The sequence below is a fragment of the Alternaria burnsii genome, assembly GCF_013036055.1.
Source record: "Alternaria burnsii strain CBS107.38 chromosome Unknown 746, whole genome shotgun sequence".
In the NCBI taxonomy this organism is placed as follows: domain Eukaryota; kingdom Fungi; phylum Ascomycota; class Dothideomycetes; order Pleosporales; family Pleosporaceae; genus Alternaria; species Alternaria burnsii.
This window is the reverse complement of record NW_024066109.1, coordinates 1761695-1781139: the sequence shown is the minus strand read 5'-3', so window position 1 is coordinate 1781139 and position 19445 is coordinate 1761695. Positions and strand designations below refer to the sequence as shown.

The 19445-nt window shown below is 50.2% G+C and overlaps 4 protein-coding genes across 4 annotated transcripts; 3 read left to right on the top strand and 1 right to left on the bottom strand.

Annotated features, from left to right (window-relative positions):
* Positions 1-229: 229 nt before the first annotated feature.
* GT037_003160 (plasma membrane atpase) lies at positions 230-7221 on the bottom strand (the record flags this gene model as incomplete). The annotated part of the gene is made up of 9 exons (XM_038928207.1): positions 230-1861; positions 1921-2143; positions 2384-2929; positions 2981-3140; positions 3191-3523; positions 4320-4859; positions 4910-5380; positions 5431-6834; positions 6882-7221. Coding segments are annotated over 9 exons (5649 nt in total), but the record flags the coding sequence as incomplete, so codon positions are not given.
* A 3097-nt stretch (positions 7222-10318) lies between these two features.
* On the top strand, positions 10319-10546 carry GT037_003159 (uncharacterized protein; the record flags this gene model as incomplete). The annotated part of the gene is made up of 1 exon (XM_038928206.1): positions 10319-10546. The coding sequence occupies one exon, from the start codon at positions 10319-10321 to the stop codon at positions 10544-10546; it is 228 nt and encodes a 75-aa protein (XP_038789484.1).
* A 2270-nt stretch (positions 10547-12816) lies between these two features.
* Positions 12817-13749, top strand: GT037_003158 (uncharacterized protein; the record flags this gene model as incomplete). The annotated part of the gene is made up of 1 exon (XM_038928205.1): positions 12817-13749. The coding sequence occupies one exon, from the start codon at positions 12817-12819 to the stop codon at positions 13747-13749; it is 933 nt and encodes a 310-aa protein (XP_038789483.1).
* A 2944-nt stretch (positions 13750-16693) lies between these two features.
* On the top strand, positions 16694-17512 carry GT037_003157 (uncharacterized protein; the record flags this gene model as incomplete). The annotated part of the gene is made up of 1 exon (XM_038928204.1): positions 16694-17512. One exon carries the CDS (start codon positions 16694-16696, stop codon positions 17510-17512), a length of 819 nt encoding a protein of 272 aa, XP_038789482.1.
* Between the last annotated feature and the right edge of the window lie 1933 nt (positions 17513-19445).

Genomic DNA, 19445 nt, shown 5'->3' with positions numbered 1-19445 from the left:
TTCTCCCATCAGTCTTGTCCTTGAAATTGAAAAACTCTTCATCTTGATTATGTTCAACTGCGGTCAACCTTGGCTGCCGCATGTAACGCCGTATCCCAATGCTGAATATGCCGAAGCCCTACTGACCCTTGACATCCGTGACGCCCGCTCGCTCATAGAGCTCTTGAGAATGCAACCCGTAATCTTTTGTACAAAACACATGTCCTCTACGGACTCTTAATCGACAGACCTAGCGCTTGGTCTTTCGCTCATCCTCCCTCTTCGCACGCTTCCTACTCTCCTGATTGATCATGTCCGCCAAGTCATCTTGATCGATACTCTGCCATTGCCCTTGTGCTTCGGCTCTTTGCCTTGACTCATACTCTTTCTTTAGCGCGTCCTTGTCAAGCTTATCGCTATCTGCCAACTGGTCGACGTCGACAGAGACGTCAATGTCCCCAGCCTTGCGCTTCCTCTGTGCGTTGCCGAGCGCATCGCGCCTAGCTGCGTCAAGATCATAAGCGTGCTCGCCGCCGAAGAACCCAGTCACCGAAATATTCTTTTCGGGAAGCACTGTACCTGCGCTGCGTGGGACGCCTGGCTCTTCCGTCTCGATTCCTTTCCGCTGCTTTCGGAGCTGGAATTCTCCACCGATACTCTCTGCACCTCCAATCTCTGATGGCATGGCGGATGCTGTTGTCATCGATGTCTGAATACCAGACGCGTCTTCGTCACCTTCCTCCTCGTCCTCGTCCTCATCCTCCTCTTCTTCGTCACTTTCCTCGTCTTCGCTCTCGCCCTCGGCTCGTAGTGCTCCCCAGATACCGCGCTCTACAGGCTCACCGACGTGTGTTGGTTGCTGCTGCTCTTCCAATATGGCTGTCCCGTAAAGATCGCCTCCAAACTGTGGCTTACCAGCATCGTCGATGGGAGGCTTGCCCCACTGGCCAGGCTGGAACCCCCAAGAAGAGCCAGGTGGGATAGGTGCGTTTACGCCAGGGACGCGCATGTTGGGGTAGGATGGTGGAGGGCCGAATCGCTGCATGTTGATGAGCCAAGGTGGCGGATGGCCTGGGGCCATTCCGAGTGCCTCTCGGAGCTCCTCACTCAGCTCACCGGGCTTGAGATTCACCAGATTGGTCTCGAACTCCTTGCCCTCGTAGTAGACCTCGCCATATCGCGTCAACTCTGGCTTCGTTTGTCGCCTGAAGAAGGCATCGTATAATTTCGCGTAGTCGATATCGAGCTTGCCGAGCTTTCCTTGCACGCGTTCTCGCTGCTTTTGCCTCATCGTCATGTCTGCTTGCTTCTCCAAAACCGCATCTCGCATCTCTGCAATGCCTGTCTCCTGGATAAACTTGGGCAGGGCGAACGGAGGCTTCTCGATACCCCGTTTCGACGAGAGATATTCGCGTTTAAGCGACCAGTGGGTCGGAACTGGTATGACATTCTTCGCTCCCTTGATCGAGATTAGCAACTGGGGATTGGAGGATGACACATCTGTCCACTCGACCAACTCAGGCCTGGGAACCAACGACTTGAGCTGCGCGACCGACAACTTGTTCATCTGCTTCCTCTGCTTCTTGGAAAGCTTGGGCTTGCCATCGTCCTCGTCCTCGTCAGGGATGTCGTCGTCGGAGAGATAGATTTCTGGCTTCTCCTCGTCCTTGGTCGCCGCCTCCTCCTCTGTCGGCTCCCTGAACTTTTCGAAGACGCTCTTGTATTCCTCAAACACGGGGTCGTCAAGGTCGTATTGGTTTGCGATGTCGTCAACGGTGAGAAGGTTCGCGGGCTTGACCGCCTGTGCTTCGTTATTGCTGTCGCTTTGTGGTGCGGGAGATTCGCTCTCACGCGCAGAGTCACCGGCTTCCGATGGGGTCTCCTGTGGCTGATCAGTACGATGGCTTGGGAGACGCGAAGCGGTGCATGTGTGCTACTTACAGAGCGCTGTTGCTTCTTCTTTGCCCGGCGATAGGCGTTCTTGTTCACCTGCTTCTTGCCCTTTGCGGTTGCGCCTGACATGGCGGCGGTGGTTGCGCAGCGCGACGCTTGGACTTGTGTTAGATGTGACGGTATGCGCGGTCTTATGCGTAGATGCCAATCGCGCGATGTCGGTGGGCGTCGAGAGTGGATGCGCGACGAGTGGAGGTGGAGGTTGAAGTTGCTGAGCTCGCGCGGAAAGATTGAGCGACTGTCTTGGCGCCCCAAGTGTTCACCCCGACCGAGCCAACGGGCAGCAGTCTCGAATCACGCACACCAAGACCTGTGCTTATAACATCACATGCTGCTCACACGCACATGTACAGCAATATGAGATACTCTGATTAGCCACTGCTTTGTATACTAATATAGGCTCAGAGCTTTGCGTCGGCCAAATCTACGTGCTGCTCGATAGAGACTCTACTACGACCGATCGTCACCCTTGAAGACATGGTTCCAGAATCCACGGAAGTGCTTGTTCTGTCCGATCTCGTTGATGTCCTTGACCTCCCTTGGCGTCAACTTGAACGTAGTTGCCCTCAGATAATCACTCAGTCTCTGCTCCTTCCCACTTGTCGTGATCGGCACAATGTCCTGATCCATGCACCACCTGAGGTAGATTTCATTCTCGCTTACAGCATATTTCTTCGTCAGCTTCTCCACGTAATCGTCCAGTGGGCCAGGCTTGGCCTTGGTAGCAGGAGTTAGAGGCGCGTAGGCGGTCGTGGCGATGCCGTTCTGCTTGTGGAATTCCAGAAGCTCCGGACGTTGCAAATAAGGGTGGAGCTCGATCTGGTTGCACACAGGTTTGACTTTGGCAGTCTTGAGAGTGGCAGCAAGATGGCTGGGAAGGTAGTTGGAGACGCCGATGGATTTCGCGAGACCAGCCGCTTGCACGGCTTCCATGTCTGCCCATGCTCTCTGAAGATCTTCGTCTGATCCTGCGAACCAGGGCTGATGAATGAGGTAGCTATGCTTGTCAGCATCGAGTCTACCTATCCATTGGTTTTGCATAACTTACAGATCGACATAGTCGAGTTGCAACTTCTCCAAGCTGGTCTTGATAGCTCCAGCAATGTTGTTGATGTTGTCATTGTTCACCTTGGTAGTGACGTACAACTTCTCACGCGGGACACCGCTTTCTTTGATGGCTGTGCCAAGTTCGGTCTCAGTTTTGTAGACTTTCTAGCATCAGTAAAGCCCTCAGATCTAAGAACGACGCTGTAGTTACCCTCTGCGCCGTCAAGATGAGTGTAACCCAACTTGGTTGCGATCTTGACTGAATCGATGATAGCCTGATCTATCTTGCTTTCTTCTCCAGTCTTGAACCAGGCGGTGCCGGTACCATAGCCGAGCATTGGCATTGAGGTTCCGTCGTTTAGTTTCAACTTAGGAATGGTGATGTTGAGGTTGGCCATTGTTGCGAATGCCTGTGTCAATGGTAGGAGGGGTAGTTTGGGGCAGTGTAACGAAGCGTGGTTGAGGCTGAGCTGACGTCGAAGGTAAGAGTTGATGCTTCGTGAGTATTTGAGCATCAAGTAGACTATAGTGCGATGTTGATCAACTTAAGTTGTGTTACGTGATCCTTGATAGCTGCGCGTGTTTCGATGCCGAAGGTGGGGTTACGATGCTGGCAAGCGACGTCACCGCGTTCGCTGTGCCCCGGACCCCGATGTTTGTTGTGCATGTTGTTAGCCCACCTCTGAACTCGGGACTTGCATCGTTGTTGTAAAACGATGTTCAACTGCGTATAGCCGAGTGTTTCCGTAACCTTGTACCTAATCGCTTCCTAGGTGATACTTATGCATGTCAGACGCGTTCAAGCCACATCGCACTAGCCACAACAGAGCAGCAACAAACCTAAGGAAAGTTTTCTACATGCTTCAGAGGGAAACGGAATGCAGTGCAACTCTATCAGTGTTGTACTTGACCGTGCAATGCCCACGTCGTGTTGGATGTGTTGAATTGAAATAAAGTTGCTTGTCATAATCAACACGTCGCCCCTGGCATACAGGTGGACTTCCTAGATGTTCTACAATCCCCTGATGTTCGCATCTATCCTAAACAGGTGTGAATACAAATATACTTCAAAAAACCAACCATGAACAGTGACTAGGAATCAGGAGTGCCGCCAAACGCCCTCTACTGACCCCCACAGTGTTACAGAGAAGGACTAAACCACCCTCACGATGGCGTAATGTTGGATCGCTAATGTGGTAGTGAAGGCCCAGTATGGTGAAGATGCTATGTCATCTTCTCATGCTGGATCTTCTCGTGCTGTGTTGACACCCGTTGCAGTGAAACAACTAGATGTGATTAGCGACTGTCCTATCCCGGATACAGAGAACCATCATGCTTACCAAAGTCTTCAAGGTTCCTCTGCTTTTGCTTTCTCTTGAGAAGCTTTCCGTGCATGAGGTTGTCGAAGCCTTGACTGCCTTGCAAAATGTAATACACTCCTGCCATAATACAGAAGATGCCGAAGGAAAAGGCCCAGACACGGACCACGGCAACAATGTTTGTTCTTCCGCCCACAAACCATCCGAAAATAGTAAAACACGTAGCAAGGATGTCAACAACCAGGATCGCCCCGGCAAGTTGCCATGAAGGAATCGATGACCAGAACGGGCCATTGGCGCGGGTGATGAAAATCAGCCAGTTCTCAGTCAATGTAATCTCGAGGAACAGGATTGGGTCACGCTGGCCATGGTTCTGAACAATGCCACCTTCGACACGCTGCTGCTCGCCAGTAAGGTAAGGCAGCATGGTTGTCATTGTGATCCAAGTGCCTACAGCCAGAATGACGCCAAGGAGGATTGACATTCCCCAAAGTTTAGGCAGGTTCCACTTGACCGGAGTTCTGCTGTACGGTGCATTATCGTAAGCGATAGCCAAGGTCGCTGCAATTCAGTCAGTACATGTATATCAGAATCCAGGAAGCAAGTCTTACCGATATCAGCGAAGATAGCAATGAACACCACCAACTGTAGGTTCAGACTCTCGTTGAGGATAGCGATCCAAAGACCTAAGAATATCTCGAGGTGTAGTGACAGAGCGATGCGGTAGACAACGTAAGCGTACATGCGATGGAAAATCTGGCGTGACGTTTTGAGGGCGTCAATGATAGCAGAGAGGCCAGGGGCAAGAAAAACGATGTCGGCAGCGGAGCAAGCAGCGTCGGAAGCACCTTGTACAGCGATACCAGTATCTGCTTTTTTCAACGACGGCGCGTCGTTCACACCATCACCGGTCATCGCGACAAGGTATCCTCTCTGCTGTAGAATTTCTACAACGTTGTACTTGTGCTGTGGGAACACTTCTGCAAAACCATCTGCACCTTCGACGAAGTCGTAGAACTCCGAGCCAGGCATCTCGCCACCTCCACTCAATCCGAGTTTTTCAGCATCGAATATGTTGGTACCTGCATCCAAAGTTAGTAATGGGCTACGCTTAACGAGTGTTTGTTCTTACCTAGACCAAGCTGGCGTGAAGTTTCTCGCGCAATACCCACGGCGTCCCCGGTCAACATCTTGATTGAAAGGCCCAAAGACTTCGCCTCGTTAATCGTACGATACGTGTCATGGCGTGGAGGATCTGAGCATGGCATGATGCCCAAGATTTCCCAACGTTCATCTTCCCGTTTGCGAGCAACACCGAGTGATCGAAAGCCGCGCGTAGCGAATTCTGCGACCTTGTTCTTGTAGGCCAATTCGACCTCGTGTGGGACGGAACCATCTTCTTCGACAGTCCGAAGCACAAAAAGAGGAGCGCCTTTGACGCATGTTATGCGTTCGCCTTGAGGCGACTCAACGACAGCCTGAACTTTCTTGGACACTGGATCGAACGGATGGAAACGGATGCATTTGTACTTGCTCAGCACATACTTGGCACGCGGATAGTGGCGTAGAGACTTGAGAAAAGCTTTGTCGATAGCATCGATGCCCTTCTTCTTTCTTGACGCTGCTAAGCAGGCAGTAAGCATAAGGTCCTCTGGATCGACACCTTGAACGGTATATGGCTCAGCCAGTGAGAGCTTGTTCTTAGTCAATGTTCCAGTTTTGTCAGAGCACAGGATCTCGACACCCGCAAGCGATTCGATGGCGGAGAGCTTCTGCACAATGGCTTGTTTCTTCGCTAGATACGCCGCTCCCACTGCCATAGTTGTAGTGACAACAGCAGGAAGGCCGACCGGGACTCCGACTATTGTGATCGCGAGTGTGAACCGGAGGATAGTGACGATATCGTTGGATCGATAGAAAGAGCTAATCCAAACGACCAGCAATGATACGATGACCAGAACCAGAAGGATTGTCCCAATGCCGTGCAATACTTGTGTGAAGTGGCCGGGTCCGCTGGAGGCGCTGGCAACAAGTGATGCCGCACGCCCAACAAACGTCGAGTCGCCTGTGGCTGTGATCACGACAAAAGCCTCGCCGCGTTTCACCGCAGAAGACGCGTAACAGGTATCTCCACGATGTTTGTCGACAGCCAGTGATTCTCCAGTGATGGAGGACTGGTCGACCTGCACAAAGGCATTTTCCGTAACGATGCGACCATCAGCTGGAACAATTACACCCTCCTCCACTTGCAGGATATCGCCGGGCACCACGTCTGGTGCTTCGATCTCAACCAAAGTACCGTCGCGCAATACGGTAGCCTTCAAAGCTAGTGTTTTCTTCAACTCCTCGACGATGGAGCCAGCTTGATACTCTTGAATGAAGCCAACACTTGCGTTCAGGAGGAGCAAACCACAGATGACGCCAAAGTCAACCCAGTCTTGGAGCCCTGCAGCAAGGATTGCAGCAGCTTCCATGACGAATTGAATTGGACCAACGAAGAACATCAGAAACTTTACCCAGTTATTTGTTGACTCCTCTGCACATAGTGAGCAAACGCGAATCAAGGGATAAGATAGTTGGTACCTTTCATCTTGTTCTCGCCGAACTTCTTACGCCGTATCAGTACTTCAGCCGATGTCAAGCCAGTGCGTGTGTCGGTCTGTAAGAGTTCCTCCGGAATCAAACGCGCACCGCCTGGTTGTTGCGCCTCCTCCTCTTCGAAGTCGGCATTTTCACCATCTTGTGACTCTAGGTCTTCGATAAGTTGATCTATGTCCTCGTCTTCTTCTTCATCATCCAACTCGATGCCTTGCATGTGGATATTCTTTTCTTGAAAATGATACTTGTCGTACGTCCGGCCATTTGATGGATAGATGCCGTCGCGATCCGGAGATGTACCGGTCGGTGACTGTCCTTGGTCAGTTCTGATGTGGATGTGCGGCGTGGCAAGCTAGTCATCAGGCTGGCAGCCAACTTACTTCGGACATATTGGATGTCGAGCTAGTCGCTAGCAATGCTATACGTTGTGCGCGGTTTGCTAAAATGAAGTGGTACAAAAAATGCTAACAAGAGGTCCCGGCCTGGCACAAGATGCATGAACCTATACTGCAAGTGCATCTGACGATACTGTTGAATAGTGGTGTAAATGGCCAATGCGCGTTCATCTGTAGAAGGAACTCCGAGGCATCGTTGCGCCGGCGAGGGCTTCAAAGCGCGCAGAAACGACTCTGGACCTGGCTACGACACGTTATCGCGCTGGGAAGCACAGTCGCGATGGCGCAACGTAACTGTTGCCGCCGAGAGTGCCTGTGAAAACCGCCGATATGGGTTGGGACGACTCCAGAGTGTTGTGCGAACCCCACGGTCGTGATGAGGCCACAAGGACGCGCATGATCAGTCTAGCCTATTTAGAAGTTAAGGGTCATGGTCACGTCGAGAACCAGTTGCCAAGATAAAGTGGCCAAGTTTGTGGGATGGGAGCTGCGGCCGGGCGAGCTGCCCAGGTGAGCATCCGTAAGATTAGCCCAACCCCTTGGGTTAGCGCATTTGGCTTCGCAATCTGCCATCTGCACGTATCCACATTACGTTTGCTTAGACAACTTTCACATCAGGCCAAAATTGCATCACCTGGGAACCTCAGTCTGTACTGCCCTCACCGTGTAGGCGGCATCTGTGATGTTCTATCTTGGTAGTGGTTCCGATCCTTCGCGAGAGGTTTCCCGCGGTTGTTTTTCACTCATGGCTAGCCTGGTCACTTCGCGTCACCAAATTGACCATTCCCGGGGATGAACTTCTTTACGTCACGTTTGCGGAAATCACTACGCACCCACAGATAACTTGCAAAACCTTGATCATTGATTTTAATATCTCCGGGTGTTTGAACAGTCCCCACCCAAGGGCGCAGCTCAATGCGCGCGATGACCATGCTGAGTGATGCGTCAGCACCCTCTTCTCTCGACGCAGCGCAATGGAGATTGGCTTCTCGGCCAGTTGCTGTCCCGTTTAAACAGACTCTGGTTGAAGAATGCTGTGGTTTGTTTGGAGGCAAAGTCAATATAGCCTTCGTGCTATCTTAATGCATGTCAAGTTCCGTTCATGTCTCGAGAATATAGTCATTCGAGAACGCGTAGCCCAAGTCATATCCCAGGGACAGCTCCGCCGATGCCGTGGAGACATGTTACCCGCTGCGATGCATGCGTGTCAGGCGAAACTAGTCCTTGACTTCTGCTGTAATCATCCTTCCTCCGGGTAGAGACTTCTCTAATGGGCTTCTGCGAATATACAAAAGACTTTCTTGACCAAGGACTCCAATTAACTTTTATGTGGCTCCAAGTAGTCCGAAAAATGTTCCAAGGGAGTATCGAACAGAGTTGTCAATCCTGGACTCTGAACCAAGCGTCATGCTTTTGTAGCAATCCTCAAAAGTGATGGCCAGGTACCGGTCAATTCATCGTCAGCCCAGATTCTGTCATGATTCTATTGCTTGGGACCGAACCAGAATTGCTGGTGCACGGTCTCTGGAATCGGTTGCCCCAATCCGCCTTCAACACTGTAGCCTACCTGAGCCTTCTAGACAGAATGAAGAGGCCCGTGATGCTCTCTTGTCGCTAGAGAAGGCTACATGACCAATGCGCTGTATGCAGCACACTATTGTTTGATCTTACCTGTTAGCGACCTAGGGTTCCTGTCTACAGACGACGCGCAAGATCGCTAAGAAAGCCCGATGTGGCTGGATGATCCGCCAGTCGATTTACAGTTCCTGCCTTCGTCATCGCGAGCCAAGGCGCCTCTCCACAAGAACCGACTTGATCAGAGCGACTCCAGACTGCCGAGCATAACGTTTTTCACCGCACGCATCGTAGCCGATCTATCAGATCACTTACGAATATCTCAAAAAGAGCCGCAATGCTTACGTTAGCTTCTTCAACAGCTCCTTAGCTCACGGCCGGGCGCTTTGTCGCGTCTCCTCCATCACGAACTAACGTTCGCGGATCGATGTTGTTACCGAGATGCAAGGGCATGAACACTGCGACCCCTCGAGGTGCTTTACATGGCTCCCGCGTGACTTGACGCCAGCTCGACTGCTCAAGTTGAGGTTCAATTCCGGCGACTTCAAAGGTTTTCGGCTTGTCTTTGGACAGGACGTCCAAACGAACGATAAGCAGTGATACATTGGGATTCCTGCATTAGTCTTGGCCTCTTATTGTTTGCCGCAGATGCAGGCTGGAGGACAGAAAGAGAAAAGGGGCCGTCCGAGTGAACTCAGCGGAGGTCGCGGATGGACAGCTTGGAGACTTAGTACTGGGAATATATGATGCACAATGCGCGCCTCACGAGATTGCCGAGTACGTGTGCTCACTTGGAGAAACGAATAGCTTTACAGCCAAGAGACCGAACGCACTTAATAAGTTTGTCAAGAACAAAAGAGATGTTCGAAGTCTGGTGGGGCGGTGCTCGTGCGCGGGCCGAAGACAGCGTGACAGCTTCGCGACCACGCGCCGACGTTTCTTCTTTCCATTGGAAACCTCACCAATCTGACGACCCAAGAAACCTCCAACTTTAATCCTCTGGCTCGCATCCCAAATCCAGCTATTATGCTGCTTGCGGAGTCTCCGAACACTTCTCTGGGTTATGAAACCTGCCACGATTATTCACTGACCTACTCTGCAGTTGCCAGTCACTCTTCATGGATCTGTGTAGGATGCCTCGTTCACTCTGTTCTCCGCTGAAGAAGTCGTGATACTAAGAATAGTATATCTTGATGCCAGTAGATTTCTTCCTGTCCCTTTTTGAATGTAACGTTCCGTAACTTTCACCCTTCCAATCAAGTCTGCGTCGGAACCATCCGCTTGGTTGGCTATTACGTTTCTACAAAGGCTTTTTTATACTCTTTTGGCCATTGCAACGCTTCAGGGGCTTTCGAATACTTGGTCAACAACGCGCTTCTCTTAAGATTCAATATTCATCGATCACCCACTATCCGGACTGCACTGCTCTAACAAAGGGCTTCTTTGAAGCGCATGATCTTCCCTAGTTTTACAAGCTTCACTGAAAAAGATGACATATTCCTCAGGAACCTGGGCGAGTTCCAATACTTTGTGTACTTGGAGGCCAAGCAGTGCTTTGTGCTTCCTTTCAAGATTCAAGGCATCGGACAGGACCGCGAGGATCACGAAGCGTTGCTGGAACACTTCTGGAAGTCTCCCAAGACACTGAAACTCCATGGTTTTACTTCTACGATGGCCTAAGATGGGTACTCTACAATTGACTTACCACCCACCTAAGAGGAAGATCTATCGCCTTCGCTCGGAAATGAGTGAACTTGTCAAGAGCAATGAAGAAGGAAAAACTTTTTCGGCTGACCCAAAGTGATATTCGGCTGACCCCAAAAAGATCAGATGAAAGCAACCAGGTACCCAAGAATATCACCCCTAGATTATAAGATAAAAGCAAACCGCCACCTATAAGAATCTTCACGTCCCCTAAAAAAAAGATCAGATAGAAGCTATCCTTCCTTCACTAAGATTAGATAGAAGCTATCCTTCACTAAGAACTTGCCTAATCAGGTAATAATATTTAAAGGCGTCGATAGCTTAGGTTATTTTAACTGCCTCTGTAACCTTCTATCTTATCTGATTTCCTTTCATCTCATCTGATCTTTTTGGGGTCAGCCGAATATCAATTTGGGTCAGCCGAAAAAGTTTTTCCATGAAGAATGGGGTAGCGACGTCCATGTTAAAGAGAACTAAAGTTGGTGGCCTACAAGGAAGTTGTCTTGTAACTGGTGAGATTCAAGCCCCTTAGCAGAGTTGCCCTGTAGGCATGAGAGAACGCCGTGTCGCCTTCGCCACAATCTTTCCACGGAATTGAGAACTAAGGGTACGAGTATCTTGGGTAAGCGAGGGATGTAAATCTTGAAGACAATCAGGCAAATTCTTGGGTAATTCTATCTGTTGATGCGACTCCATGTCCACTGTCGCGACCGAGATCGCCAGGGATGGGCATTCTTGTGGTAGGTAGTAGTAATGTAGCAGCATCTCATGGACTTGAAGCTATTCAGTGCCATGTTTTTCACTTGTCACATACAATGGATTGGGTGTGTTTTGTGACAATGTTTCAAGGTTGGCAAACCGTCTCCTTTGAAGAAGTAAAACCCAGTCAAGAATTCCATTAACGAACAAAGTTACGGACGCCGACGTCATGGCTCGTCATTGCAAGTGGCCATACAAAAGCAAAAACCAAGGGGTATGCAGGGAATGCTGCGTTCTTTAGTCCTGGCGATCTGGACACAATGGCAGACAGCATGAAGAGCAACAACATCTTTTTTGACGCGCAACACTTCTTAGAGAACAGACAGCGGGAACTGCCATTGATCTGGTGTTCAGGGGAAAATTAAGCTTGTTGGAATGGCATGAATCTAGGAACTTGATGTTTTGTTTTAGGGTTTTCACAACGTGCAGAGCAAAAAAGTCGACACTCGGTTGAGCTGGGAGGTTTGAAGACACAGATAACGCATAGCACACCATCTCATCACTGTTCATTAACGTGTTCTCTTCTTCACTGTTGATGCAAGATGTTCGGTGACTATCGCACAATAGTGAACGTGGAGATGTATTCGTAATATACTTCGAGCGAAGGTAGCATTCCGGCGGTTACTGCGGCATGTGGCCCAAAACCGGGCCCAGAGAGCTTTTTCGGGAGACTGTCGCTAGCATGACTACCTAGATACCTACGTATTCTTAAGGTTTCGTCAATACCTAGGTATTCTCACAACCTGCATTTTCGAGTGTTTCTTTGAAAGCGAACAACAAATTCCTCTATGCATAACATCGTTCGATCCCATTACGCCCTGCGCGCATCCCGACAGATCTGGGCGCATGTAGTATGCGGCTGAGAAGCAAGGCTGCGTGCTTGGCTCGAGCTAGCACCAAACCAGCCACACCACACTCTTTCAAGCGCGCTACCCCTTCGCCAACACCATTAGCCCACCTGAGCAACAACCAATTCCGGCATTACAACGAATAATGCGTCGGAGACAGGTCTGTTGCTGTGAACGCCATCGGAAGCCCCGCAGGCACCGGACGATTAACAACGTGCCGTCACCAAAGAAGGCTGATGAATCACAACGTCTGGCACACATGGTGTGGAGCGTAGGGCTGGCGTGAGGGTTCAATCAATGTTAGTTCAAAGACGATTTGGTTGGTAGCTGCTGACCTTTGCATGATGGTAGCGCCGTGACGTTGATGTTGGTCCACAACAAGACTCTTGTGGCGTCGCTGGAAGATGCAATTGTTGACCTGAGAGCCTTGCTGTGGCTTGCTGTACCAATTCTGCAAAATATCGGTGCGGTAGAGGTGCCGCTGGCAACGTTCGGGACACTTGATCCCCAGGTATATCATGCACCCATTTCTTTTCTCGAAACCCTTCTCCTAACACGGAGTTGGAAGCAAACGTTCATAGCAGGCCATCGGCACTCCACTCTCTCTTTTCGATAACTCCCTGCCCAACTTTCACTACCATGAAACTGATCACCTACGAAGCCTGGGGTGTACCCAGGGCCGGCTTCGACACATCACACTCATTCGTTCGATCTCACTTCATTTCGCCAATCACTCTCGCATGTATCCGCGCCCTACTAAGCTTATACTGCTTCACGACAATCATAACATGCTATTCCTGGCTGGCGCACGAGACAGCCACAATTAAGCTCAAAGATGTCAATATTGGATCGTACACCATCCAGCAAGGCGACGCAGCCATCGGACAATCATTCAGTTTCTTCACATACCTTACTTTCTGGTCACTCGGCTTTTACTTCCTCGTATCGAGCGTGCACACCTTCATGTACGCATTCCGGCAGAGGACATGGCTACACGATTGGCCTAAATACCTGCAGCTATTGCATAGCATGTACTACTCCACCATGACTTCGTTTCCATTTCTGGTCACGATTGTCTTCTGGGGCACCATGAACTCTGGATGGCCGGCTGGACGATTTGAACAGTGGATCAACATATCTGTCCATGGCCTCAACAGCGTCTTTGCTGCGACTGAGATCGTGCTATCGGCTACCGAACCATTGCCGTGGCACCATCTATCCGTTGTCCTTGGGGTTCTGTCGGTATACCTCGGCCTTGCATACCTCACTCGATATACGCAAGGGTTCTATGTGTACGAATGGATGAATCCAGCTCACGGCAACGTTAGCATTATTCTTCATGTCTTGGGATATGCCGGTGGAATGATTGCACTGTTTTTGCTAGCAAGATACGCGATGGTTGCGAGGAATATGCTCGCACAGAGACTACAAGATCAAGATAATATTGAGTACGGTGAGAAAGGAATCCAGCTCGATGATCGGTCCGATACTTGGTCGGCGAAGGTCGGGGTGGTCAAGCCGACGCCTATGCGTGTGCAAAAGAAGCCAGAGGCAATTGTTTCGGAAGTCTAAGAAAAGGGAGTTGAACTAGAGTTCAAGTACACTTACAACATGTTTCGTCAATTTGTGATAGCGTTTCGCGTAATAGTGTGTCCTCGGCCCAAAATAAATTCGCATTGATGCGATGTCACCAGGCCGTCACAAGCTTACTTTCTGTTCCATTGCACACCTTTGCTTGGCGCATCCAATGACTGTCTTGCAATTAATTGGTAACATCACCCGGCTCAAGACTGTACCGATGTGTATGTTCCGACTGGCGTAGCGCATTGTAGCTCCACTAATTAGAAGGATATGCCATGTGGAGGGAGGTCTTCAAATACTGGTTCGTAGAAAGCAATGCTGCAGCTATGAAAGGTCAAACAGAAGATATAGAGTGACAGGGAATCCAATGTGGAAGCAGGCGGCCTAAGGCCCAATGATGAGGGGCTGATGGAGAGTGACATACCCCTAGGCGGTCCACATTATGCTCTTCAACCTTGAATCCTGATCTGACGGAAGAGAGTGAGACAGCGATCAATACGACAATGTGTCGCATGCGACTGAGCCTGCGGCCATTGCGGCTACTCGCATGCACATCGCCGAGACAGTGCTGAAGGCAGTCCTAAGACCGTGTGTACTCACCGTGGCTTTGTTGTTCAGACATTATTCATGATATCGTTGCGCTAGACTCGCAGTCGCTGAACTACGTGGTGAGCCACTACGCCTTGATGCTGCGACCTGTGACCGCCTACATCTGATCTACTGTACGTACTCAGGTATGTACGGAAGATGTGTTCGCTACTACCTCCATACTGATTGCACACACGATGGGGTGAATATGTTTTCAAATAAACAGCTCTTGTGGTCAACCGAAACGGTGATACATGATCGGGCAGAGATATGCTATAAAGAGTGGTAGAAGTGTGCAGTGCCTGTGTCAGATTGATCGTAATCTCGGTGTTTGCGGATGCAGGCCCGCCACGGAAGCGAAGGAAGCGATCAGGCGAGCACCGTGACGCCCTGAAGGGCGTTTCCAGATGTTTTACGTTGCATACGACAATCTCAGGGCCATGGTTCCAAAGTAGAAAGCGATAAGAGAAGTCTGCCTTACCGCTGAATGTCACTAAGAACCATGGCCAAAGAGTCATTTCTCAATCGACAACGACAGGCTCTTTTGACGCTTCTGGCATATGACAATTTAATAGTGACAACAAAGGGGGTATCGATGCTGCATTGTTGTCACTGCAGCTGAAAACAGCACGAAACGATGGAATGACGGGCTGATGTCATGGGCCGTTTTAATCGATGCGCATCAGCACCTGTGCGTTTCTGTGGCTCAGTATTCACCGACCCTAGCGAAAAGCTAATTCTAGGAACACACCTACTAGAGAAAAGAATTCAAAATCGGAGGATGCTCACCATGACCATTGACAAGGTGCAATGTTGTCGAAGGCGATCCTGATGGTTGGGGATAGACAACGGTGGGCGAAGACAGGGTTGTGTGGAAGCCTCGGTTGCTTGCCACGTTACAGTTTAGCGTTTCCTACATCTAAAATTAGGGGAGGCAGTGCACGCGTTCCGTCCTTCACTTGGTCCTTGATGATCGCTTCTCCCATTGCCACACATCCAACTCATTGCATACCCAGAGTAGGATTATTGCCGCTGGGCGCGTTCCCTCGGCACTATGAAATCCCATGCGCTGAACGCTGAGGCGAGCGGCTGGCTGTACAGAGGTCAAGTGATCACGTACCGTCTTGAGCCTCACCGCTTGCAATTCGGTAACATTATGTTACCCATGCTCACAGCGCTGAAAGGGGTCCTGATGTGCCGTACCCGTACTGAGCATGACGAGCATCTCCGAAGCTTTGGCGTTTGGCCTGAAGAATTAGGCCAGCAATCGTCTGAAAATCCTTTCAGATGATCCCAGATATGGACTGTCAAATTCACATCCATTTCCGTCGAGACCTGACCTTGAATTGGAATACTCTTGTATCTTCGCCCCGTTGAGACGATTGGAATATGCACACTTCAAGCAGTCTGCAAATCCTTCTGTAAGGACACTCCCTTCCGACATCTACACACGGTAATCTAGCAACGGGCGCCTTACCCCTGCGCCCGTTAACCACCGCCACCCTTTACCACGCCGCATTAACCTTTCCGACCATATACATCGCTCTTGTTCTACTGGTGATACCACCCGCCCGGGATGTCGGAAGCATAGAATAATTGGAGCTGTCAGATCTGCGAATCGGCTATCAGCATCGTTTAAACTCGCTCGAATACTACAGTCGTGCAGTAGCGCAACGCCATCAAGCCGCACTTAACCTCCACATTCAACACCAAGCTCTTAGGCCTGGCCTGCACACCCCTGCTTTCAGCCTTGGATACATTTGCATACGAAGCAGCTCTCTTTAGCATGCTACCCGACGCCCAGCTGCTGACGATCCCACCAACACCTTTCAACTATAAGCTTGCGGATTTACCGTCAACCAACAAGCTAGTCGCAGCTTCTAGTCCATCCTTCCTACACATCAACGCTAGCTCAACATACGTGGGAGATACAGAATATATGGCACACCAAAGTCACCGTTCCAGTCTAGTACAGACCGAGAACGAGCTGTGGCTAAACATGCCAGCTTCCACAAGGCGACAACAAGAGCACGACTGTCGGCCAGAACGATCGGCGTATCAAACAACCTCGCAGCGTATTAGTGTATGCTCCAGCAGTGGAATCAACCCGTCGATGATACCTGCTATCACAACCAGTTCGGACCTTAACAAACCACTTCCACCATCACCGTCCGGCCAAGACAAACGATCCCGCAAATCACCTTCCTTGCGCGGGTTTCTCCGACGCGAATCTTCAAATCAGACAGAGTCAACCCATCTCCGACCCGGATCATCCCATCAAACCCGATACTCCACTAACCTAAATGTGGATACGAATGGTCATCATAGACACAACTACTCACGAAGCATGCCAAATTCTCCCTACGAGTTCAGCCAGTCTTCTCACCAGGATCCAGCAACCCTTCCTCGAGCACATTCCTCTGCGTCGGACTACTCAGACGTGGTGCAGTATCAGCCGTACTCACCGCTACCACAACACCAATACACTCGTCCTCAACAGCAGCGCGCGGTGTCAATGAACCCCTACTTTGAGACCACATCGCCTCCACGATCACGTACCTTTCCCGAAGCTACACTCGGGGTTACGACACGCGACAATTTTTACAGTCGGCCACGGCCACGGCCACACACAACATGGGTATCACACACAGAGCCATTTACAGATGTTTCTCAATTCCATCTATTTGCTGAAGCGATGACCGGACTGCCAAACGATGCCGAGCCTTTTTCACCAACCGGTCCACCGCAGCTTCAGGGCTCACTTTTCGCTCGAAGAAGTGCCAATGACACTATTCCAATACCTCTACAAAACCCTCAATATTTGTCGAGAACACAACCGGCACGACGGCCTCATAGAGAGCAGAGAGATGATTGGCAAAATTTTGAGCCACCACCGCATATCTCGTTACATGCAGGGTCCACACAGAATCATCCTATGCCTGTTCAAAATCCGCCTCTCCACGCATATGAACAATGGCAACCACCATCACATATGGGTGCCATCACAGCGGAATTAGAGCTACTGGGGCTAGAAGATCCTCAGGGTTCGGACGATGAACTTCCAGACTACCAACAGAGCCAAGCGGAGATGGCGGCGAAGAAGAGACAAGAAGCGTCAGCAAGAGCTCGGGAACTAGAGGCAAGATGGCGAGGTACACACAGATGATCATGGTTCCAGGTATTGAGAGCCATCTGAAAAAACACGAAAGCAGGATTGTATTCCATTCTGGACAATTCCCACTAGCCTAAACCAGAGCATGCGGATTGCGCTCTTGGAGGTCAGGGTTCGTATCTGTAACCCGTACGGTATTGGGATAGTCCAAAGCATACCGGTTTATGAAGCAATACTTCGGCCTTTTGGCCCCAACTCACCGTTCCAACCACCTGTTAATGCCACAATCATGATAAAGGACCAAGTGTCTGCATGCATGTATGTAGTGATGCGAAGCGGGTACGTACTGCGTATGCCCTGTAGTAGTACAAGCGCATTGACTCATTGCGGCACCGCCCCCACAATTCAGCTACCGAGACAAGGTGTGTATGAACCGGCCGCTTTGATGTTATACCCAAGCGAGTCATGCAAGATGAATGACAGCCGGAAAGGAGGAAGTGGCCCCTGCATAGAATACGATGATATGTGCCAAACGGCTGTTTACATTTATGCATTTCCCAATGCAGCTGCAGTTGCCATTGTAGGAGATGGAGCCAGTAACCTATTCAGTGTAGATAAGTATTGTTTCCGAAGCAGATATTGTAATGCATTCAATAGCCCAGAACAGCCTTTCCGCCCCAACATCCAGCGGATGTTCACACACCAGATGAACTCTCATGACTAGCTTTGTATCACTTGATCAATCTGCTGCTAGCGAAGGAGAAGTTGTCAGCCAGAGAAGTTTTCATCTCCACGTGAGTAGATTAAACGATGCAAGTATGCCTTGTGGAAAGCCTTGTACAGAGCGGAGATTTGAAACGACGCAACGTACCTAAGTACCCGGCCAGTGGTTAATCCATGCGACAAGGGTTTGAAGTGATCACGATCGGCAATACACATCTATGAGCTCTGGCATGTAGATTAGAATCTGGAGGCAAGCTTCTGATACTCCATTGTCTGCTTTACCTCAGTAACATCTGCTTCATCACCTGAGCAGATCAGAGAGGACGGCGTGACTGTCATCCTACGGCCCACTGCCACTTTTCATACTGCCACTTTTCATACTGCCAACTGACGAGCCCATTCTTTATCTACCTATACTAGTGGTAGTATTGAAGTACCCAAAGACGCACTAGAATCCACGTAAGGCCCGAACGAAGAACACACTGGATGCTGGGAGTTTGGGGGCGGAAAAGCTTATTTCGCGGACGTTGTGCTACAACGGGCTGTCCACTACACCATTTCAGGGTTTCGAATGCATCGGATGTATTGATTGCAACAGAACACCTGGTTTCCCAACGTGTATCACATGAAAGTTTACTTTCTCAAACATGCGGTGTGGTATGTGAAGAGCCCAAGTGGCAATGCTATACACCAGACCTAGCTGCATGTAAGGCTTGACGCGAGAACCACCACGATTCACCTACAATAACCTTCCTAGGTAACACACCTGCTCCTTCGCCCAGCGGTGACTTCAGGTGATCAGGATGCGCCAGCCTGGGCGCAACGGTATGTGGGGCAAAGGGACGGTTGCTCCTACCGTTATCAAGATTCACGGAGGATGATCATATCCGCCAACCCGGTAGTGAGGCTGTGCAAAACGCAAGTGAGATGCACATGCGGGCCGGAACGATCGTCGTAAGTTTGAAAATAGAAGATGGTGCATATTGAAGGAAAGAAAGGAACAGATAGTGAAGAGTATCATGAAATCTGCAGTGAAGATTACAATGCGTTGTAGAACAAAGATGAATGGGAAGGTCATGGGTCTAGAGAACAATGAGCGTACATGTGCAGCTGGGTCAAGGTCGCATACTACCTAGCCATCAGCAGCAGTCTTGACTTCGCAAAGATGGCCGATAGATCGTCTGCATTATGTAGTGCTTTCGCAATGGCCTTGGTCTTTGTTCATGCAGTCTACTCCTGTGCTCGCACCCTTCTAAAAATGGCT